Source organism: Rhinopithecus roxellana, chromosome 8 (genome assembly GCF_007565055.1).
Source record: "Rhinopithecus roxellana isolate Shanxi Qingling chromosome 8, ASM756505v1, whole genome shotgun sequence".
NCBI lineage: Eukaryota > Metazoa > Chordata > Mammalia > Primates > Cercopithecidae > Rhinopithecus > Rhinopithecus roxellana.
Window position 1 is genome coordinate 15,472,598 of NC_044556.1, and position 23,510 is coordinate 15,496,107.

Here is a 23,510-nt window from a genome sequence, read left to right on the forward strand (position 1 = left end):
CAGAGTTATTTCTTCTTCCCGAGAAGGGGCCTGGTGCTGTTCCCCCGTTTCCAGAGTGTTTCCTATCATTGTCCTCACCACACTCAGAAGGGATCGGTCATCCCCTCTTTTTCTGAGATCAGTCCCTTCCTCCTTTCCAGTTTAAGGTCGACCCCTGCAAGGCTTCGGTGACCCCCATAGATAGAAGTACCAAAGACCCCCTGTGTCCCTTGCCCCCAGCTGAGCAGAGGGGAAGGCAAAAGACTCAGCTCACACCGCGAAGATGGGGAGAAACCGAAACTAGCTGTTAAAGGAACCCACTATGTCACATGAGAAAATCATTTAGGGCCGGTCGCGGTGGCTCATGCTCGTAATCCCAGAACTTTGGGAGGCCGAGGTGGGTTATCATATGAGATGAGAAGTTCGAGACCAGCCTGGCCAACATGGTGAAAACCCGCCTCTACTAAAAAACACAAAAATGAGCCGGGAGTGGCGGTATGCGCCTGTAATCCCAGCTACTCCAGAGGCCGAGGTAGGAGAACGGCTTGAATCCCGGAGGTGGAGGTTGCAGTGAGCTGAGATCACACCACTGTATTCCAGCCTGGGCAACAGAGTGAGACTCCATCACAAAAAAAAAGAAAAGAAAAAGAATTTGCCAGTTAACTACAAAATTTTTAAACAACTTTTATATATACTCAGTTAAGGCAGACAAAACAAATCTCTGATTATTTCATTCACTGAGCCAATATTAATTTTATTTATTTATTTATTTATTTTTTGAGAGGGAGTCTGGCTCTGTGGCCCAGGCTGGAGTGCAGTGGCCTGATCTCGGCTCACTCTAAGCTCCACCTCCCGGGTTCACGCCATTCTCCCGCCTCAGCCTCCTGCAATATTAATTTTTTGAGACACTTCCACACAGATTTACATTTTTAAAAAATTGTCAGGTGTGGTGGCTCACGCCTGTAATCCCAGCACTTTGGTAGCCTGAGGTGGGTGGATCACCGGAGGTCAGGTGTTCGAGACCAGCCTGGCCAACATGGTGAAACTATGTCTCTACTAAAAATAGAAAAATTAGCCAGGCACGGTGGTGGGTGCCTGTAATTCCAGCTACTTGGGAGACTGAGGCAAGAGAATCGCTTGAACCCGGGAGGCAAAGGTTGCAATGAGCCAAGATTGTACCATTGCACTTCACCTGGGGGACAAGAGTAAAACTCCCTCTCAAAAAAAAAAAAAAAAAGAAAGAAAGAAAGAAAGAAAAGAAAAAAATTATTAAGGTGATATTAACATAACATGTATCAGCTAATATTTCTTGAGGGGCTTTATGCTAATGATGCACAAAACAAATATAGACCCTGCTCTCATGGTGCTTATAGCTTAACTGGAAAGTTGAACATTAACATTACAACTACAAAATGAATACCTCATACATTGTTGTGGTATGAGGAATGGTGAGGTGGAGGCTAATTTACACTAAAGGGTCAGGAAGGCTTTGAGGATGTACCATTTAAAAGGAAACTTAAGAGTTGGGCACGGTGGCTCACGCCTGTAATCCCAGCACTTTGGGAGGCTAAGGCAGGCAGATCACAAGGTCAGGAATTCAAGACCAGCCTGACCAATATGGTGAAACCCTGCCACTACCAAAAATACAAAAATTAGCCAGACATGGTGGTACATGCCTGTAGTCCCAGCTACTTGGGAGTCTGAGGCAGGAGAATCGCTTGAACCCAGGAGGCGGAGGTTGCAGGGAGTCAAGATCACACCACTGCACTCCAGCCTGGGCGACAAAGCGAGATTCTGTCAAAAAAAAAAAAAAAAAAAAAAAAAAGATTGCGCCATAAAATCAGTTACAACCCTGAGCAGGGGATAGGGTGCTGGTGCTCACAGGAGGGCTTGTCCTTTAAATAGGGAACTTCCTCAAAGCATGTGCACTTTTATTTGATTTATAAGAAATATCATTTAGTCCGAAGTTTTAAAGAATGCTCTTTTTTTTTTTTTTTTTAAACAGAGGTTTGCTTTTGTTGCCCAGGCTGGAGTGCAATGGTGAGATCTCGGCTTACCACAACCTCCACCTCCTGGGTTCAAGCTATTCTCCTGCCTCAGCCTCCCAAGTAACTGGGATCACAGGCATGTACCACTACGCCCAGCTAATTTTGTATTTTTAGTAGAGATGGGGTTTCTCCATGTTAGTCAGGCTAGTCTAGAACTCCCCAGCTTAGGTGATCCACCCACCTCAGCCTCCCAAATTGCTGGTATTACAGGCGTGAGCCACCCCACCTGGCCCACAGAATGCTACCTTTAAAACTAGGAACAAGCCAGGAGCTCATCCACTCTTATTCCTTTTCTAACTTTTTCTCTGGAAATAGTTCCTCTTTCACCCAGAGGCCCACAAGAGGGTGCTGTCTGCCTTTTAGATGGAACTTCCTGACTCTGCCCTGAGGGTATTCATCTCTGAGCTATACCTCCCGGGTTCAAGTGATTCTCCTGCCTCAGCCTCCCGAGTAGCTGGGATTACAGGCACACGCCACCATGGCCAGCTAATTTTTGTATTTTTAATTAAGATCGGGTTTTGCTATATTGGCCAAGCTGGTCTCGAACTCCTGACCTCAAGTGATCCACCTGCCTCAGCCTCCCAAAATGCCAGGATTGCAGGCATGAGCCACTCCCCCAGCCTATTTATTTATTTATTTATTTTAAGACAGTCTTGCTCTGTCACACAGGCTGGAGTGCAGTGTTGCAATCTTGGCTTACTGCAACCTCTGTCTCCTGGGTTCAAGTGATTCTTCTGCTTCAGCCTCCTGAGTAGCTGGGATTACAAGCATGTGCAACCGCACCTGGCTAATTTTTGTATTTTTAGTAGAGATGGGGTTTCACCATGTTGGCCAGGCTTGTCTTAAACTCCTGACCTCAGGTTATTTGCCTGCCTCAATGTCCCAAAGTGCTGGGATTACAGGCTTGAGCCACTGCACCCAGCCTTATTTTATTTTAGAGTCAGGGGTGGCTGGGCGCGGTGGCTCAAGCCTGTAATCCCAGCACTTTGGAAGGCTGAGGCAGGCGGATCATGAGGTCAGGAGATCGAGACCATCCTGGCTAATACGGTGAAACTCTGTCTCTACTAAAAATACAAAACATTAGCCGGGCGTGGTGGCGGGCGCCTGTAGTCCCAGCTACTCAGGAGACTGAGGCAGGAGAATGGCGTGAACCCAGGAAGTGGAGCTTGCAGTGAGCCGAGATCGCGCCACTGCTATCCAGCCTGGGCGGCTGAGTGAGACTCTGTCTCAAAAAAAAAAAAAAAAAGAGAGAGAGAGTCAGGGGTATCGCTGTGTTGCCCAGGCTAGAGTACAGTGGTGCAATCATAGCTCAATGCAGCCTCAAACTCCTGGGCTCAAGTGATCTCCTGCCTCAGCCTCCCAAAGAGCTGTGATTACCAGCATGAGCCATTGTACCTGGACAGCCTGTGAATTTTACTGATTTATTATTTTTATTTTTGAGGCGGAGTCTTACTCTGCTGCCCAGGATAGAGTGCAGTGGTGTGATCTTGGCTCACCGCAACCTCTGCCTTTCGAGTTCAAGTGATTCTCGTGCCTCAGCCTCCTGAGTAGCTGGAATTACAGGCATGTGCCACCACCCCCGGATAATTTTTGTATTTTTTGGTAGAGACAAGGTCTCACTACATTGCCCAGACTGGTCTCCCAACTCCTGAACTCAAACTATCTGTGCATCTCGGCCTCCCAAAGTGTTGGGATTACAGGCAGGAGCCACCGCATCTGGCCCAGCCTATGAATTTTATTTATTTATTTTTTATTATTTTTATTTATTTATTTATTTTTTGAGACGGAGTCTCGCTTGGTCGCCCAGGCTAGAGTGCAGTGGCGCGATCTCCGCTCACTGAAAGCTCCGCCTCCCAGGTTCATGCCATTCTCCTGCCCCAGCCTCTCGAGTAGCTGGGACTACAAGTGCCCACCACTAGGCCCGGCTAATTTTTTTGTGTGTGTTTTTAGTAGAGATTGGGTTTCACCATGTTAGCCAGGATGGTCTTGATCTCCTGACCTCGTGATCCTCCCGTCTCGGCCAAGGTGTGTGTCAAGGTGACACACACCTGTAATCCCAGCACTTTGGGAGGCCGAGTCAGGGGATCCCTTGAGCCCAGGAGTTCAAGACCAACCTGGGCAATATGGCAAAACCTCATTTCTATAAAAAATACAAAAATTAGCTGGGCATAGGGGCACACATCTGTAGTCTCAGCTACTCAGGAGGCTGAGGTGGGAGGATCACTTGAGCCCAGGAATTCAGCGTTGAAGTGAGCTGCTATCTCTCCACTTCAGCCAGGGCAACAGTGTAAGACTTTGTCTCTGAAATAAAAAAGAAAAGAAAAGAAAAATCGAAAGAGAACTATTAAGGAAGTAAAAGATACATTTGGTTGTGTCTAAATTTACGAGGCCGCACGCGGTGACTCACGCCTATAATCCCAGCACTTTGGGAGGCTGAGGTGGTTGGATCACTTGAGGTCAGGAGTTTGAGACCAGCCTGGACAATATGGTGAAACCCTGTTTCTACTAAAAATACAAAAATTAGCTGGGTGTGTTGGTGCTTGCCTGTAATCCTAGCTATTCGAGAGAGGCTGAGGCAGGAGAATTGCTTGAACCCTGGAGGAGGAGGTTGCAAAGCTCCATCTTGAAAAAAAAAAAAAAAAAAGTAGGCTAGGCACGGTGGCTCATGCCTGTAATCCCAGCACTTTGGGAGGCCGAGGCGGGCGGATCACCTGAGGTTGGGAGTTGAGACCAGCCTCACCAACATGGAGAAACTCTGTCTCTACTGAAAATACAAAATTAGCCAGGTGTGGTGGCACATGCCTGTAATTCCAGCTACTCGGGAGGTTGAGGCAGGAGAATTACTTGAACCCAGGAGGCAGAGGTTGCTGTGAGCCCAGATCCTGCTATTGCACTCCTGCCTGGGCAACAAGAGCAAAACTCTGTCTCAAAAGAAAGGAAAAAAAAATGAGCTTGGGGAGCCCTGGGAGATGTGACTAGGAATTAGCTCCTTGTCTTCCAAGGCAGCTGAAACTGAAGGACAACTGTGTGGCTTGCCTATGGGGAGAAAGATGCCCTACATATCAAAACGCGATGGGCAAAGATTACAAACTGGTTTCAAATGCCAGCCCTAAGTCAAAGAGGAGTGTGTTTCAGGAGAAGAGCCCTTTCTGGCCCCAGGTTTCAGGCCTCCAGCCCAGAGCCAGGGTGAAAGACACTAGTTAGTCTGTTCTTTATTTTCCTTGGAAAGTTACAGGGTTACTTATCAACAAAATAACTGTCCATCCGGTGGGGAAGTGCCATCCGGTGGCTTCTATGTACAGGCCATCCCTGGGAACCACATTTCCAGAGGGGGCCTCCCCCTGAGGCCCCCATTGGCCCCCCTCCCAGGTATCCAAGAACAAATCACAAGGTGAGGGCTGCCAGCGTGGCTGGGTGGGTGGGACCCAGGCCTGCTACCAGGCCAGAGGGTTTGGGGGCCTCTCTCCTGGAAGCCTGCTCTTTCCACACCCCCTTTCCCAGCCAGGCTGTCTTGGACACTCCTGGGGCTCCGCTGAGAGGCACATGATTCCCGCTTTGGACTTCTTTGGGAGATGTCATGTTAACACTGAGGCATCGCGGCCTCCCTTCCCGGAAGATGGGTTATTTGCAGTGCTGTCTTTTCTTTTAGTCCCGGTTTTTGTACAAAAACAACGATACTCCCCATTGGACTGTATTTTTGCCCAAGAAACAAAAGTGCCTCAACAGGTACAGTTCTGTTGGTCGATCTGCTTCCGGCAGGGCTCCATGGTGACAGCCACGCCCACCCCGCTCCGGCCCGATGTCATTCGGGTCACCTCGCTCCAGGTGTCTGTATCTGGGTCGTAACACTCCACACTGTCCAGGAACGTGTGACCATCATAGCCTCCTGCAGGAAGAACAGAAGGGACAGTCACCACCTGTCACACCACATCCAAGAGCAGGGGACAGAAAGAGGGAGAAGCAGCTGTGAGATGCAAAAGCAGGCCGGGCGCGGTGGCTCACGCCTATAATCCTAGCACTTTGCAGGGCTGAGGCGGGAGGATGGCTTGAGGCCAGGAGTTCGAGGACAGGCTGGGCAACATAGCAAAACTCTAGTCTCTTACTGAAGAAAAAAAAAGAAGGCCAGGCGCAGTAGCTCACACCTGTAATCCCAGCACTTTGGGAGACTGAGGTGGGTGGATCACTTGAGTCCAGAAATTTGAGACCAGCCTGGGCAACATGGTGAAACCCCATCTCTACCAAAAGAAACATAACAATTTAGCCAGGTGTGGTGGTGCGCGCCTGTAGTCCCAGCTACTAGGGAGGCTGAGACAGGAGAATCACTGGAACCTGGGAGGCAGAGGTTGCAGTGAGCCAAGATTGCACCATTGCACTTCAGCCTGGGCAACACCAGCAAAACTCTGTCTCAAAAAAGTAAAATAAAAATAAATAAAAACAGCCGGGCGCGGTGGCTCACGCCTGTAATCCCAACACTTTGGGAGGCCGAGGTGGGCGGATCACAAGGTCAGGAGATTGAGACCATCCTGGCTAACATGGTGAAACCCCGTCTCTACTAAAAATACAAAAAAAAAAAAAAATTAGCGGGGCGTAGTGGCAGGTGCCTATAATCCCAGCTACTCGGGAGGCTGAGTGAGGAGAATGGCATGAACCTGGGAGGTGGAGCTTGCAGTAAGCTGAGAGTGCGCCACTGCACTGGTGCTCCAGCCTGAGCGACAGAGCCAGACTCCGTTTCAAAAATAAATAAATACATAAATAACATTAAGCCGAGTGTGGTGGCTCACGCCTGTAATCCCAGCACTTTGGGAGGCTGACGTGGGCAGATCACCTGAGGTCAGGAGTTCAAGACCAGCCTGACCAGCATGGTGAAACCCCATCTCTACTAAAATACAAAAATTAGCAAGGCATAGTGGTGGGCACCTGTAATCTCAGCTACTTGGGAGGCTGAGGGGGGAGAATCACTTGAAACCAGGAGGCGGATGTTGCAGTGAGCCGAGATCGCGCCATTGCACTCCAACCTGGCAACAGAGCGAGACTCCTGTCTCAAAAAAAGAAAAAGCCCTGGTGCGGTGGCTTAGGCCTGTAATCCCAGCACTTTGGAAGGCTGAGGCAGGTGGATCACGAGGTCAGGAGTTGGAGACCAGCCTGACTAACATGGTGAAACCCCGTCTCTACTAAAATACAAAAAATTAGCCAGGTGCGGCGGCACGTAGTCCCAGCTACTCAGGAGGCTAAGACAGGAGAATCACTTGAACCCAGGAGGCGGAGGTTGCAGTGCGCTGAGATCATGCCATTGCACCCCAGCCTGGGCAACATTGTAAGACTCCATCTCTTTTTTTTTTTTTTTTTTTTTTTTTTTGAGACTCAGTCTGGCTCTGTCGCCCAGGCTGGAGTGCAGTGGCCGGATCTCAGCTCACTGCAAGCTCCGCCTCCCGGGTTTACGCCATTCTCCTGCCTCAGCCTCCCGAGTAGCTGGGACTACAGGCGCCCGCCACCTCACCCGGCTAGCTTTTTGTATTTTTTAGTAGAGACGGGGTTTCACCATATTAGCCAGGATAGTCTCGATCTCCTGACCTCGTGATCCGCCCGTCTCGGCCTCCCAAAGTGCTGGGATTATAGGCTTGAGCCACCGCGCCCGGCCGGCTCCATCTCAGAAAAACAAACATTAGCCGGGTGTGGTGGTGCGTGCGTGTGGTCCCTGCTACTTGGGAAGTTGAGGCAGGAGGATGGCTGGAGCCCAGGCGGTTGAGGCTCCAGCGAGCTGTGATCGCACCACTGCACTCAGCCTGGGCAACAAAGCGAGACCCTGTTTCTAAGAAAAAAAAAAAAGGAAAGCAAAAAAGCAAAAGCAGCCACAGTCCACAAGAGATGGGGCTAGTCAGGACTCTTCCCCGCCCCCAGGGCCTCACCAAGGACGTAGATTCTCCCCTGGTGGACAGTGATCCCCAGGGCACTTCGCCGGTGCTTCATGGGGGCTACGAAAGTCCACGTCTCTGTTTCCACATCATAGCGCTCCACGCTGTTCAGCTGGTCCTGACCATCATAGCCCCCGGCAGCATAGATACAGTTGTGCAGGACGCAGACGCCTAAAGGGCACCGTGCAGAGAAGGTGACTCTGGAGGACTGGCTTTGGGAGCCCCAGCCATCACCTCCTTGAGGGAGACCTTTCCTCTCTCCTCTCCCTTCTCACCCTCAGAAATGAAGCAGGGAGAGAGAGAAGCTTGGACTCTATCAGAATCCAGTGCTTCTGTGGTTGCCCCAGGGTGAGGGCTGCAACAGGGGGTCTCTCCCAGGCCTGGCTCAGCTTCACCCCAGGATGGTGGGGTGTTCCTGGATGCTCCTCCCCACCACCCCACCCACCTGCCCCGCTTCGGATGGTGTTCATCGCTGCGATCATTCGCCACTCGTTCCTCTCTGGGTAGTACCGCTCAGCTGAATTCAGGCGGTTTGTCCCATCAAAGCCCCCCACGGCATAAAGCAGACGATTGAGGACGGCCACGCCCACCCCGATCCTTCGTGTCAGCATTGGGGCCACCAAGTGCCACTCATCCCGCTCTGGCTCATACCTGCAAGGGCGTAAGAAAAATGGGGACAATGGCCATTATAGCTGACCTTCGTGGAATACTTAAGGGTCTGATACCCCTTTTTTCCCTTTTTTTCTCCCTTTAAAGAGACAGGGTCACCAGGCGCAGTGGCTCGTGTCTGTAATTCCAGCACTTTGGGAGGCCGAGGAGGGCGGATCACCTGAGGTCAGGAGTTTAAGACCAGCCTGGCCAATATGGTAAAACCCTGTCTCTATTAAAAACACAAAAATTAGCTGGGTGTGATCTCGGGTGCCTGTAATCCCAGCTACTCGGGACGCTGAGGTGAGATAATTGTTTGAACCTGGGAGATGGAGGTTGCAGTGTGCTGAGATCGTGCCACTGTACTCCAGCCTAGGCGATAGAGACTCCGTCTCAAAAAAAAAAAAAAAAAACCGAAACAAAACAAAAAAAAGAGACAGGGTCTTGCTCTGTTGCCCAGGCTGGGGTGCAGTGGCACAATCACAGCTCACTGAAGTTTCAAACATTTTTTTTTTTGAGGTGGAGTGCAATGGTGAGAGCATGGCTCACTGCAACCTCCGTCTCCTGGGTTCAATCAGTTATCCAGCCTCAGCCTCACAAGTAGCTGGGATAACAGGCACCCGCCACCATGCCTGGCTAATTTTTGTATTTTTAGTAGAAATTGGGTTTCTCCATGTTGGCCAGGCTGGTCTCGAACACCTGACCTCAAGTGATCTGCCTGCCTCAGCTTTCCAAAGGGCTGGGATTACAGGCATGAGCCACCACGCCCAGCCTGCAGCTTCAAACTCTTGAGCTCAAGAAACCCTCCTGGCTCAGCCTCCTAAGTAGCTGGGACTACAGGTGCACACCACTGTGCCCACCTCCACTAGAACTCTAGTGCTCGCAGTCATTCTCTAAGGACTAAGGTATCAGCAACTCCATTTTCCAAATGAGGAAACTGGGCATCCTAGCCATCAATTGCTCAAGTTCAAAAACACATCTGATGGCCAGGCGCGGTGGCTCACGCCTGTAATCCCAGCACTTTGGGAGGCCGAGGCGGGCGGATCGCGAGGTCAGGAGATGGAGACCATCCTGGCGAACACGGTGAAACCCCATCTCTACCAAAAATACAAAAAAATTAGCCGGGTGTGTTGGCGGGCGCCTGTAGTCCCAGCTACTCGGGAGGCTGAGGCAGAAGAATGGTGTGAACCCCGGGGGCGGAGCTTGCAGTGCGCGGAGATGGCGCCACTTCACTCCAGCCTGGGCAACAGAGCAAGTCCGTCTCAAAACAACAACAACAACAAAAACAAAAAAACAAAAAAACAAAAAAACCCACATCTGATAAACCCCTAGTGGCTCAGCCATATCCCCCACTTCACAGATGACAAGATAACATCTCAGAAAGGAGAAATCACACATTCAGCATCACTCTTTAATGCTCAAATAGTCCTTGAGGTCCGGCACAGTGGCTCACGTCTGTAATCTCAGCACTTTGGGAGGCTGAGGTGGGAGAATCTCTAGAGGTCAGGAGTTTGAGACCAGCCTGGCCAACATGGTGAAACCCCATTTCTACAAAAAAAAAAAAAAAAAAAAAAAAAAAAAAAAAAAAAAAATTAGCCAGGCGTGGTGGAAGGCACCTATAGTCCCAGCTACTCCGGGGGCTGAGGCAGGAGAATCACTGGGAGGTGTGGTTGCAGTGACCCAAGATGGAACCAGTGCACTCCAGCCTGGGCAGCACAGCAAGAGAGACAGGGTCTTACTCTATTGCCCAGGCTAGTCTCCTGGACTCAAGCAATTCTCCCACCTCAACTTCCCAAAGTCCTGGATTACAGGTATGGGCCACGGCTCGTGCCCAACAATTTCAAACTGATGAAACTTTTTCCAAATCTGCACAAAGGAACCGTATGGGTTTATGACAGTCCCCTAAGCATTTCCCAGCTCCAGGCACAGAATCTAAGGTCACGGACTAGAGCTCTCCAAGGAGCTTAGCTTCGTCCTGAGGCCTCCACTCAGGAAGAATCCTCGGATCTCAGTGTCTTAGGACTTGCCAGGAGCAGGACCCTCAGAGCCCACGCCCAGGACCTGCCACTCACCTCTCCACACTGTTGTGGTGGATGCAGCCGTGGGAGCCGCCGACTGCATAGATGTGCCCATCGATGACCCCCACCCCGATGCGGTTGCGCGGCACGCTCATGGGGGCGCAGGGTGACCACTGATTGGTCATGGGGTTGTAACAATCCAGGGCGCTGGAGTCGGTGTTGCCGTCGGGGGAGTTGTTCCTGCCGCCCACGGCGTACAACAGCCCGCCCACCACGCAGCCAGCTAGGCCGCTCCGTGGCACCTGCAGGTCCGCCAACCGGAGCCAGGTGCCGTCACTGGGGTTGTAAGCCTCCAGGTAGCTGAGCGACTGTCGGAAGTAGCCGCCCGCGGTGTAGATCAGGCGGCCCACCTTGGGCGCCCGGCAGGGCATCACCTGCGTGGGCTTGTGCAGGGTGAGCTCCTCAAAGATCTTGACCAGGTAGTCCTTGCAGCGGGAGTCGGACTGCAGGATCTCACACTTCTGCAGCTGCATCTGCAGAAAGTTAGGCGTCAACGAGTGGCAGCGCACGGCCCGCAGCAGCGCCTGGACATAGAACCGTCGCTGTTCGCAGTCGTACTTGACCCAGTTGATGCAGGCGTGGAAGACCTCGGACTCGCAGCGCACATTCAGGTCGTCACGGCTGATGAGAGTCACCAGTTGGCAGTGGGACAGGTTGAAGAACTCCTCTTGCTTGGCCACCTGCAGAGGGCGACAGTGGGAAGGGCTGACTCCCGAGTCGCCCCCACACCTCACCAAGCAGGACAGGGATGAGTAACTCACCACTGCGGCTGACAGTCTCAGCTTCCTCATCTGCTAAATGGGGATTCAAATAATAGGAACCGCATACATTGTGATGACTAAATGAGTTAATACTGCTGGGCGCGGTGGCTCAGGCCTGTAATGCTAGCACTTAGGGAGGCTGAGGCTGGCGGATCACGAGGTCAGGAGTTGAGAGATCAGCCTGGCCAATATGGTGACACTCCATCTCTACTAAAAATATAAAAATTACCTGGGTGTCGTGGCACACGGGTGCCTCCCAGCTACTGGGGAGGCTGAAGCAGAAGAATCGCTTGAACCCGGGAGGCGGGAAGTGGAGGTTGCAGTGAGCCGATATTGCACCACTGCACTCCAGCCTGGGCGACAGAGCAAGACTCCGTCTCAAAAAAAAAAAAAGAAAAAAAAAAAGGTTAATACTATGCACCAGGTATGTCATTAGGACTCAGGGAAATGGGCAAAGACTCAATAGATCGTGTATCCTGGGTTATCATTTGGTTTTGGTTTTTGTTTGTTTTTTGAGAGGGAGTCTCTCTCTGTCACCCAGGCTGGAGTGCAGTGGTGTGATCTAGGCTCACTGCAACCTCCGCCTTCCAGGTTCAAGCGATTCTCCTGCTTCAGCCTCTCAAGTAGTTGGCATTACAGGCGCCCACCACCATGCCCAGTTAATTTTTTATTTTATTTATTTATTTTGATATGGGGTCTTACTCTGTTGCCCAAGCTAGAGTGCAGTGGTGAGATCTTGATTCACTGCAACCTCCACCTCCAGGGTTCAAGTGATTCTCCTGCCTCAGCCTCCCAAGTAGCTGAGATTACAGGGGTGTGCCTCCACAGTGGCTAATTTTTTTGTATTTACTTTTAGTAGAGACGGGGTTTCACTATGTTGGCCAGGCTGGAATTTTTATATTTAGTAGAGATGGGGTTTCTTCACGTTGGCCAGGCTGGTCTTGAACGCTTGACTTTAGGTGATTCATCCATCTCAGCGTCCCTAAGTGCTGGGATTACAGGTGTGAGCCACCGGACCTGGACTGTTTTTGCTTTTGAGACAGGCTCTGTCACCTAGGCTGGAGTGCAGTGGCACGATCATAGCTCACTGCAGCCTTGAACTCCTGGGCTCAAACAATCTTCCCACCTCAGCTTCTTGAGTCGCTGGGGCTACAGGTGTGTGCCACCATGTACAGCCAATTTTCATATTTTATGGTAGAGACGGGGTTTCACCATATTGGTCTGGAACTCCTGACCTCAAGTGGTCCACTCCCCTTGCCTTCCAAAGTGCTGGGATTACAGGCATGAGCCACTGCACCCAGCACTGGTCTTAAAATCTTTTTTTTTTTTTTTTTGAGATGGAGTCTCGCTCTGTCGCCCAGGCTGGAGTGCAGTGGCACAATCTCTGCTCACCGCAAGCTCCGCCTCCCAGGTTTACACCATTCTCCTGCCTCAGTCTCCCAAGTAGCTGGGACTACAGGCGCCCGCCACTACGCCCGGCTAATTTTTTGTGTTTTTAGTAGAGACGGGGTTTCACTGTGTTAGCCAGGATGGTCTCGATTTCCTGACCTCATGATCCACCCGCCTTGGCCTCCCAAAGTGCTGGGATTACAGGCGTGAGCCGCCGTGCCCAGCCAGTCTTAAACTCTCAAGCTCAAATGATTCTCCTACTTCAGCCTCCTGAGGATTACAGGTGTGCATTATCATACCTGGCTTGGTTTTTGAACTCTAAGAATATGTTACTTATTTTCTCTGAGTTTATTTTTATTTTATTGTGTGTGTGTGTGTGTTTTGACAGAGTCTTGCTCTGTTGCCCAGGCTGAAGTGCAATGGCGCGATCTTGGATCACTGCAACCTCTGCCTCCCAGGTTCAAGCGATTCTCCCACCTCAGCCTCCTGAGTAGCTGCTATTACAGGCACCCGCCATCATGCTCAGCTAATTTTTTTTTTTTTTTTTTTTTTTTTTGTATTTTTGTAGAGACAGGGTTTCCCTAGGTTGGTCAGGCTGGTCTTGAACTCCTGACCTCAGGTGATCCACCCACCTCGGCCTCCCAAATTGCTGAGATTACAGGCGTGAGCCACCGCACCCGGCCTCTGAGTTTTTTGTTTGTTTCTTTCTTCTTTCTTTTTTTTTTTTTTTTGAGATGGAGTCTCGCTCTGTTGCCTAGACTGGAGTGTAGTGGTGCGATCTTAGCTCACTGCAAGCTCCAACACCTGGGTTCACACCATTCTCCTGCCTCAGCCTTCCGAGTAGCTGGGACTACAGGTGCCTGCCACCACATCCGGCTAATTTTTTGTATTTTTAGTAGAGATGGATTTTTACCGTGTTAGGGAGGATGGTCTCGATCTCCTGACCTTGTGATCCACCTGCCTGGGCCGCCCAAAGTGCTGGGATTACAGGTGTAGCCACCACGTCCGGCCTCTTTTTTTTTTTTTTTGAGATGGAGTCTCACTCTGTCATCAGACTGGAATACAGTAGCACAATCTCGGCTCACTGCAACCTCTGCCTCCTGGGTTCAAATGATTCTCCTGCCTCAGCCTCCCAAGTAGCTGGGACTACAGGCGCGCACCACCACACCTGGCTAATTTTTATATTTTTGGTGGAGACGGGGTGTCTGAGTTCATTTTTTAAGAGACAGGGTATTGCTCTGTCACCCATGCTGGAGTGCAGAGGTGCCACTGTAACCTTGAATTCCTGGGCTCATGTCATTCTCCTACCTCAGCCTCCCAAAGCTCTGAGATTATATGCACGAGCCACCTCACCCATCTTGTTTTTTAAAATGAAATCATTTTCTAAAATGGCAAATGGACTAAAAAAGGAAAAAATAAGCCATTAGGAGAGAATGTTGTGGAAAAAAACAAGTGGCAGGTCTGGGCCAGCACAGTTGTTCCTGCCTGTAATCCCAGCACTTTGGGAGGCCCAGGCAGGCGGATCACCTGAGGTCAGAAGTCCGAGACCAGTCTGGCCAACATGGTGAAACCCTGTCTCTACTAAAAACAAAAAAATTAACCAGGTGTGGTGGTGGGCACCTATAATCCCAGTTACTGGGGAGGCTGAGGCAGAAGAATCGCTTGAACCCAGGAGGCAGAGATTGTAGTGAGCTGAGATTGTGCCACTGCACTCCAGCTTGGGCAACGTAATGAGACTCCATCTCAGGAAAAAAAAAAAAAAAAAAGTGGAAGCTCTGAAGAAACCAGCATGAGTTGATGAGTTGGAATTTTGATCCGATCACTTTATAGGTGTGTGACTTGGGCAAATCTCTGAAATGCTCCATGCCTTGGTTTTCCTCCTCTGTAAAATGGGATTATATTAATGGCCACCTCAAAGTAAGGCTACTCCTAGGGTATACAAAGCCCTGGATAAATCTTTCTTGTAGCCAGGTGTGGTGGCTTATGCCTGTAATCCTAGTACTTTGGGAGGCCGCGGTGGGGAGACTACTTGAGTCCAGGAGTTTAAGACCAGCCTGGGCAACATAGTGAGACCTCATGTCTACCAAGAAAAGATACAAAAATTAGCCAAGCATGGTAGCTCACACCTGTAGTCCCAGCTACTCAGGAGGCTGAGGTGGAGGGATCACTTGAGTCCAGGAGCTGGAGTTTGTAATAAGCAGAGATCCTGCCACTGAACTCCAGCCTGGGTGACAGAGCAAGACCCTGTCTCCATTTAAAAAAAAAAAGGGGCCAGGTGCGGGGGCTCACACCTGTAATCCCAGCACTTTGGGAAGCCAAGTTGGGCAGATCACTTGAGATCAGGAGTTCCAGACCAGCCTGGCCAACATGGTGAAACCATGTCTCTACTAAAAATATAAAAAGTAGCCAGCATGGTGGTGCACGCCTGTAATCCCAGCTACTTGGGAGGCTGAGGCATGAGAATCTCTTGAACCCAGGAGGTGGAGGCTGCAATGAGCCGAAATCTTGCCACTGCACTCCAGCCTGAGCAATAGAGCCAGATTCAGTCTCAAAACAAAGGGGGGGGTAGGGGCCGGGCGTGGTATCTCGTGCCTGTAATCCCAGCACACTTCAGAAGGCCAAGGCAGGCAGATCACCTGAGCTTAGGGATTAGAGACCAGCCTGGCCAACATGGTGAAACCCCGTCTCTACTAAAAATATTTTTTAAAATTAGCCGGGCTTAGTGGTAGGTGCCTGTAATCCCAGCTACTCAGGAGGCTGAGGCAGGAGAATTGCTTGAACCCAGGAGACAGAAGTTACAGTGAGCTGATATGGTGCTACTGCATGCCAGCCTGAGTGACAGAGTGAGACTCCATCTCAAAAAAAAAAAAAAGTTGTCAGGCACTAGTCTATATGACCAATTTTAATCTAGTACCCCATGCTCATACAAACACAAGAAACACCATATATGTTTCTCTTACTCTACAGACCACTTTTCTAGAAGTTCTAGTGCGGGCCCTAGAACTAATGCCTGAGAGCCCTGGGGCATCTGATCAATCCCACATGTAACATAGAGGGTAGGAAAGAATCTATCCCTGAAGGAGAGAAATGCAGACCAGTGTAACATCCATCCCCAGCTGGTACCAGCCAATGGGGGACTTAGAAAATTTCCAGGAAGGGCCGGGTGCAGTGGCTCAAGCCTGTAATCCCAGCACTTTGGGAGGCCGAGACGGGCGGATCACGAGGTCAGGAGATCAAGACCATCCTGGCTAACACGGTGAAACCCTGTCTCTACTAAAAACTACAAAAAACTAGCCAGGCGAGGTGGCAGGCGCCTGTAGTCCCAGCTACTCGGGAGGCTGAGGCAGGAGAATGGCGTGAGCCCGGGAAGCGGAGCTTGCAGTGAGCTGAGATCCGGCCACTGCACTCCAGCCTGGGCGACAGAGCGAGACCCCGTCTCAAAAAAAAAAAAAAAAAAAAAAAAAATTTCCAGGAAGGAACGCCAACACATGGAACTCCCGAAGGGTTGGGGCCTGGGGCACTGCCCTGCTTGCCTAGGCCAAAGGGTAGTACTGCCTCGTAGGATGGTTGGGAACAGTCAATGATGCAAAGGATGTAAATCACTTAGAAAAGGGGCTGGCCCACAGTAAGGGCTGAATAGCCACTTCTTGGCCTGGTGCTGCTACGGTGCTTCATACCTGTAATCCCAACACTGTGGGAGGCCAAAGTCAGAGGATTGTTCAAAGCCAGGAGGTTCGAGATCAGTCTCAGCAACATAGCAAGACCCTGTCTCTACAAAAAAATTTAAAAACTAAAAAAATTAGCCACGCGTGGTGCTGCATACCTATAGTCCCAGCTACACAGGAGGCTGAGGTAGGAAGGCCCCCTTGAGCCCAGGAGTTGGAGGCTACAGTGAGCTATGATGGCACCACTGTACTCCAGCCTAGGGACAGAGCAAGACCTCATCTCTTCAAAAACTTTTTTTTTTTTTTGAGACAGAGTTTCGCTCTTATTGCCCAGGCTGGAGTACAATGGTGCAATCTCAGCTCACTGCAACCTCCACCTCCTGGGTTCAAGTGATTCTCCTGCCTCAGTCTCCCGAGTAGCTGGGATTACAGGCATGTGCCACCACGCCTGGCTAATTTTGCATTTTTAGTAGAGATGGGGCTTCTCCATGTTGGTCAGGCTGATCTTGAACTCCTGATCTCAGGTGATCTGCCCACCTCAGCCTTCCAAAGTGCTGGGATTATAGGCATGAGCCACTGCACCAGGGCTTTTTTTTTTTTTTTTTTTTTTTTTGAGACAGAGTCTCGCTCTGGAGTGCAATGGTGCAATCTCAGCTCACTGCAACCTCCACCTCCCCGGTTCAAGCGATTCTCCTGTCTCAGCCTCTCAAGTAGCAGGGACTATAGTCATATGTTACCACATCTGGCTAGTTTTCTTTCTTCGTATTTTTTTTTTTTTTTTTTGAGACGGAGTCTCGCTCTGTCGCCCGGGCTGGAGTGCAGTGGCCGGATCTCAGCTCACTGCAAGCTCCGCCTCCGGGTTTACGCCATTCTCCTGCCTCAGCCTCCCGAGTAGCTGGGACTACAGGCGCCCGCCACCTCACCCGGCTAGTTTTTTTTTTTTTTGTATTTTTTAGTAGAGACGGGGTTTCACCATGTTAGCCAGGATGGTCTCGATCTTCTGACCTCGTGATCCGCCCGTCTCGGCCTCCCAAAGCGCTGGGATTACAGGCTTGAGCCACCACGCCCGGCCTGTATTTTTAATAGAGATGGGATTTCACCATATTGGGTCAGGCTGGTCTCAAACTCCTGACCTCAGGTGATCCACCCGCCTCAGCCTCCCAAAGTGCTGGGATTACAGGCGTGAGCCACGGGGCCCTACCCTCTCTTGTCAATTTCTATAGATAATTTCCTTCAGAGAAACGAAAATGAAACCAAAAACGGTATAAGGATATTGCGTGGACCAAAGAAAACATGACTAAGGTTCGGGCTTACAGCTTGCAGCCTGTCACGGGTGTCCAATAAACATTTGCTGACTGTCCGAAAGGCTGGGCTGCCCCAGGATTTGGCTGCTGTTCACTGCACTCTGTCCCTACCTTTGACCCCAGAGAAACCAGGGAGCCCAGGGACACATGAAGACCTCACCTTCCCTAGCTGTTCACCAGTGTCCCCACATGTGTAGACAAGGAACTCAGAACCCCAGTTGTTTTTTAATTTTTTTTTTTTTTTTTGAAACTGAGTATCACTCTGTCGCGCAGGCTGGAGTGCAGTGGCCTAATCTCGGCTCACTGCAACCTCCGCCTCTCGGGTTCAAGTGATTCTCCTGCCTCAGCCTCCTGAGCAGCTGGGACTACAGGCGCTCACCATCAGGCCTGGCAACTTTTTATATTTTTAGTAGAGATGGGTTTTCGCTATGTTGGCCAGGCTGGTCTCAAACTCTTTACCTCAGCTGATCCACCCGCCTCAGCCTCCCAAAATGCTGGGATTACAGGCGTGAGCCACCACGGCTGGCCCCAGTTGTTTTTTTTTTTTTTTTAGACTGAGTTTCGCTCTTGTTGCCCAGGCTGGAGTGCAATGGTGTGATCTTGACTCACAGCAACCTCCGCCTCCCGGGTTCAAGCGATTCTCCTGCCTCAGCCTCCCGAGTAGCTGACATTACAGGCATGCGCCACCATACCCAGCTAATGTTTTTGTATTTGTAGTAGAGACAGGGTTTCTCCATGGTGGTCAGGCTGGTCTCAAACTCCCAATCTCAGGTGATCCGCCCGCCTCGGCCTCCCAAAGTGCTGGGATTACAGGCTTGAGCCACCGCGCCCGGCCCCCCGTTGTTTTTTGTTTATTTGTTTGTTTGTTTAGAGACAGGGTCTCATTATGTTGCCTGGGTTGGTCTTGAACTTTTGGCTTCAAGCAATCCTCCCACCTAGGCCCCCCAAACTGTGAGGACTACACCACCGTGCCCAGCCCAGAACCTCCTTTTTCTCCAGGTTCCTGCCTTCACATCTCAAGGGGAGACAGTGATGAGCACTCGTCCATCCCTGGTCCTCCTGACACTGCCCCCAGCCCCACCTCCCCGCTCACCTCCCCAAAATGCATGTAGATGTACTCCCGGGCACGCTGGTGCAACTCCACACAGCCAATCTGCTCGGCGAAGTTGGCGATGCCGATGGCATTGCTGGGGTCCAGCTGCTGCACTAGGAAGTCACTGCAGGCGCGGACAACGCTGTCGATCTGGTACATGACAGCGCCATTCATGACGTGAAGGACACACTTCTCGCCCATGGAGATGGAGGCCGTGTAGGCGAATTCGATGAGGCGCTCCATGACCTTGGGGTGGATACCCTCAATGGACACCACCTCCATGCCCTGCTCCCGCAGCCCGTTGGTGAACATGGCCTTGAAGACGGGGCTGGATGAGGCTAGCACCACCTTGTGGGCCATGAACTGGGCAGCAGGCGCGTCCTGGTACTTGACCTGCAGTGTGACGTCACACAGCTGCTGGCTGAGCCGCAACTCGTTCATGATGCCGAAGGCCTGTTTGGTATGATCCTCCAGGGTGTAGCTGAAGGTGCGGTTGCCATGCTGGGAGGGCGTCACCTCCGCCTTGCACTCAGTGGAGGCATACATCACCGCGTCCCCTGCCCCCTCAGGGCACTGTGACCGCAGGGGCAGGAATCGGCTGCAGGCCCCAGCCCTGCTAGGCTTGGGATCTGGCTGCATGGGGTTCCAGAAGATAAGCAACACCACCACCTCTGGCACTCAGGGGCCTGGAGGGAAGAGAGCACAGGGTAGGGGCAGGGGTTGGGGCTGGGCCAGCACCTGCAGGGTCTCCTTTTGTAAGATAAAGCAATTCCTAGGTCAGTTTTCCTGCAGAGTAGGTGAAGCAGAGTCCATTTGCAAATTTGCAAACATCCCCCTGACCTGACCAGCCCAAGAGCCCATCTTAAAACATAGGTGAGGTCATGTCTCTCCCCTGCTCTGGATCCTCCAATGCCTCCCACAGTACCTAGTAAAACTGAACTCCTCAACAGCCTTCGAAGCCCTACACAATTAGCCCCTGACACCTCTTCCCATTGATCACTCTGTTTCAGTAATCTGGTGGCCTTTCCCTTTCTAGAGCATGTCGGGCTCATTCCTTCATTTGCCTCACCATTTATTGGGCACCTACTGTATGCCAGGCACTGATCTGGGTGCTGAAGACACAGCAGTGAGCAAAACACACAAAAATCCTACCCTGCTGGAGCTGACACCTGCAGGGAGGAACAATCATAAACTAAAATAAGCAAGACCTGGAAAATCAGCTTCATGAAGAAAATTACAACAGCATTGTGACAATGTGAGAATCAGGTGCAGTTTTTTGTTGTTGTTGTTGTTGAGATGGAGTCTCACTCTGTCACCCTGGCTGGAGTGCATTGGCTCGATCTTGGCTCACTGCAACCTCTACCTCCCGGGTTCAAGCGATCCTCCTGCCTCAGCCTCCTGAGTAGCTAGGACTACAGGCGCCCGCCACCACACCCAGCTAGTTTTTACATTTTTAGTAGAGACTGGGTTTCACCATGTTGGCCAGGCTGGTCTCAAACTGCTGACCTCAAGTGATCCGCCTGCCTTGGCCTCCCAAAGTGCTGGGATTATAGGCGTAAGCCACCGTGCCTGGCCCTGGGTGCAGTTTTTTAAAATCTGACAGACCAAGTTTCTTTGAGAAGGTGAGGTTAGAGCTGAGACAAGGATGAAAATTATTATAAAGTGGGAGGCTGGGGAATAGTTTTCCAGGCAGAGGAAATAGCAAGTGCAGTGGCTCAGAGGCTGAGACAGTCAATCTGGAGAATTGAGAAGGAGTGCAGTGAGAGCTAAGGACTTAAGGAAGGGTTTCATGGAAACCCCTGGAGCCTGGAGGGCCAGGAGATGAGTTATGTGTTTTGTGTTTTGTTTTTCAAGACAGAGTCTCACTCTGTTGCCCAGGCTGGAGTACAGTGGTGCGATCTTGGCTCACTGCAACCTCTGCCTCCCAGGTTCAAGATATTCTCAGCCGGGTGCGGTGGCTCACGCCTGTAATCACAGCACTTTGGGAGGCTGAGGTTGGCAGATCATGAGACCATCCTGGCTAACATGGTGAAACCTCGTCTCTACTAAAAAATACAAAAAATTAGCCGGGCATGGCGGAGGGCGCCTGTAGTCCCAGCTACAGGGGAGGCTGAGGCAGGAGAATGGTGTGAACCCGGGAGGCGGAGCTTGCAGTGAGCAGAGATAGCGCCACTGCACTCCAGCTTGGGCAACAGAACAAGACTTGGTCTCAAAAAAAAAAAAAAAAGATATTCTCATACCTTGGCCTCCTGAGCAGCTGGGATTACAGGCACCAGCCACCATGATGGGCTAATTTTTTGTATTTTTAGTAGAGATGGGTTTCACCATATTGGCCAGGGTGGTCTCCACCTCCTGGCCTCAAGTGATCCCCCTCCTCGACCTCACAAAATGCTGGGATTACAGGAATAGGCTGCTGTGCGCAGACCTGAGTTATGTTTTGAAAGGAGTGGGGGATCTCCAAGTGGTTCCCCACAAGTGGATCTGCAAGTTCTCACTCCCCTCTTTCTGGCGCTCCACTCAGAGTCCCCTCTTCCCTGTTCTATTGTCATCACTGCGCTTGTCAGGAACTGAAATGACCTCCTTTGCTTGTTTGTTGATCGACTGTCTCTCGTCCCCGGCCCCAGCGCCTCAAATGGCAGGGAACCCTATGTAGGTTGGCGTCGGGCCAACCCTCTCCTGTGCCTCCCGCCTGGGGCCTGGCACTGCGCAGGGGTCAGTACACGGGTGGTTGGCTAAATGCCCGTGCCACCGTGCCTGCCAGAGCGGCCTCCTCCACCCTCCCTGGGTGCCACTCGGCCCCCCCTCCGGTGCCAAGGCCCTGGGCTTGCGTCTTGGTCTTTGGCCAATCGGTCAACAATGCCCCTTGGGCATCGGGCACTTCCCCCACCCTACAAAGAGACAAGTGGGCGACTGCGCATGCCCCTCCTGAGCCGCCACCAGGCCCAGAGAGGCGAGGAAGTGACCCCGCCGCGGCGTCTCGGCTGCCAACCCCAGAACGCAGATCGAGCCCCCAACGCCTCGGAGCCCCCAGGCCTCTGTCTGCTCCTCGCCTCCGGGTTCTCTCGCTCGGTTTCCGCCGCTCCCGGGCCACCCCGAGAGTTGCACAGTCCAACAAAAAGATTGGACCCAGGCCTCGCCCTCCTGGCCCTCCGAGTCCTGGCGGGGAACTCAGAGGCTCCCTGGGCCGTGGCGCCCTGTTTCCTGGTCTCCGGGCACGACGGCAGGGGCGCTCGCGGCCCGCGATGCCCGCAGCCCGGGCACATCCCGCCTCACTCACCCCGCCATGGCCGCGCTCCGGCTCCGCCTCCACCGCCGAGCCTCGGCGCCTCCATCGCTGCGCGTGGGGGAGGCGCGGAGCGCGCGCAGGTCACCATGACTAAGCAGAGCCGGGCGCCCGCCTTGTCACAATAAAAGTCCCCGGGCCCTGGCCTCGGGCGGTAGGGACCGCGGAGGGCCGCTCCCCAGCCCCCGCCCACGCCTGCGGTCGCCGAGCTGCGCGGCCACCACTGCTCCCAGCATGGCCGCGGGGCGGGGGCATGCGGCCCTGGGCGCGCTCAGCCGCGTGGTCCGAGTCGCGGGGAGTCTGAACCCCGAGTTCCAGATCCGCGCGTCCTGGCCCGCACCGGGGATGGGGTGGACACCCCTCCCCGTCGCTGCTGCCGGAGCGCTCACCTCGGCCACCGGGTCGCCTCCGTAGGGGGTCCCTCAGGGTGGGGATGCCCGGGGCGCGCAGGGGCTCCGGGTAAGGCGATGCCACCCGCACACTTCGCTTCCGGGAAGCCCGGGGTCCATGGCCCGGTCCGGGCGATTCCTTCCTTACCTTGGCTGTAGGAGACCCGCGGGCGCCTCCGCCGTCGGGGGACCTCGGCGCCAGGGCTGCGTGGCCTGCGGGGTCTCGGTTGTCGGTTGGGGAGAGGCCTCGGGACGCCCGAAAAGGAGGCGGGGAGAGGGCGGAGAGGGCGCGGCGGGGAAGGAGCGGCGATTCTCCCGCCCTTCCCGCAGGTGCCCGGCGCCCGTCGGCGAGGAGTGGGGCATCGGGCGGGGACGCACAGCCAGGCCCCCCTTCTCACTGTCTCTTCCATCTCCTGGTTTCGTCGCCGGGCGTCTCCTGGCGGGGCTGCGCGCCACCACCTGCTATTTTAACGACGCACAGCGCCTGCCTCGTAGTCTGGCGGCCACAGGATCTAGGGAAAATTGTCTACCTCGCTGGGTCTGTCTGTCTGTCTGTCTGCCTGCCTGCCTGCCTGCCTGCCTTCCTTCTTTCTTTCCTTCCTTCCTTCCTTCTTTCCTTCCTTCCTTCCTTCCTTCCTTCCTTTCTTTTTTTCCTTTCTCTCCCTCTCTCTCTCTTCCGTTAGAGACAAGGTCTCGCTCCGATCTGCACGCCCAGGCTGGAGTGCAATGACCATCGCGGCTCACTGCAGCCTCCAGCTCCTGCCCTCAAGCAATCCTCCCACCTCAGCCTCCTGAGTAGCTGGGACCACAGACACGGGCCACCACACCCGGCCAATTTTTAGGGTTTTTTTGTTTTGTTTTGTTTTGTTTTGTTTTCTGTAGAGAGGGGGGTCTCCCGATGTTGCCCAGCCTGGTCTTGAACACCTGGGTTTAAGAGATTCTCCCTCCATCGGCCTCCCAA

At 52.4% G+C, this 23,510-nt stretch overlaps 1 protein-coding gene across 4 annotated transcripts; it reads right to left on the bottom strand.

Moving 5' to 3' along the window:
- Positions 1–5,214: 5,214 nt before the first annotated feature.
- KEAP1 (kelch like ECH associated protein 1) lies at positions 5,215–23,084 on the bottom strand. Of its 4 annotated transcripts, none has more exons than XM_010373767.2 (6): positions 22,698–23,084; positions 18,878–19,563; positions 10,660–11,345; positions 8,385–8,590; positions 7,934–8,110; positions 5,215–5,913 (listed from the first exon to the last, which is right to left on the bottom strand). In XM_010373767.2, the coding sequence occupies exons 2-6, from the start codon at positions 19,514–19,516 to the stop codon at positions 5,747–5,749; spliced, it is 1,875 nt and encodes a 624-aa protein (XP_010372069.1). In that variant the 5' UTR covers positions 19,517–19,563; positions 22,698–23,084; the 3' UTR covers positions 5,215–5,746. The 4 variants fall into 4 exon arrangements, with proteins under 4 accessions (XP_010372069.1, XP_010372068.1, XP_030791419.1 ...); XM_010373766.2 differs by lacking the exon at positions 22,698–23,084 and adding an exon at positions 22,155–22,348; XM_030935559.1 differs by lacking the exon at positions 22,698–23,084 and adding an exon at positions 21,867–22,138.
- Positions 23,085–23,510: the final 426 nt, after the last annotated feature.

Bases quoted from the DNA above. Each gene is read 5' to 3' on its own strand.
- KEAP1 (XM_010373767.2), bottom strand. From the start codon at position 19,516: ATGCAGCCAGATCCCAAGCCTAGCAGGGCTGGGGCCTGCAGCCGATTC. The intron at 11,346-18,877 runs GTGAGCGGGGAG...CGCCCTCTGCAG, and splicing joins TCTACATGCATTTTGGGGAG to GTGGCCAAGCAAGAGGAGTT. The intron at 8,591-10,659 runs GTGAGTGGCAGG...ACGCCCTTGCAG, and splicing joins CACCACAACAGTGTGGAGAG to GTATGAGCCAGAGCGGGATG.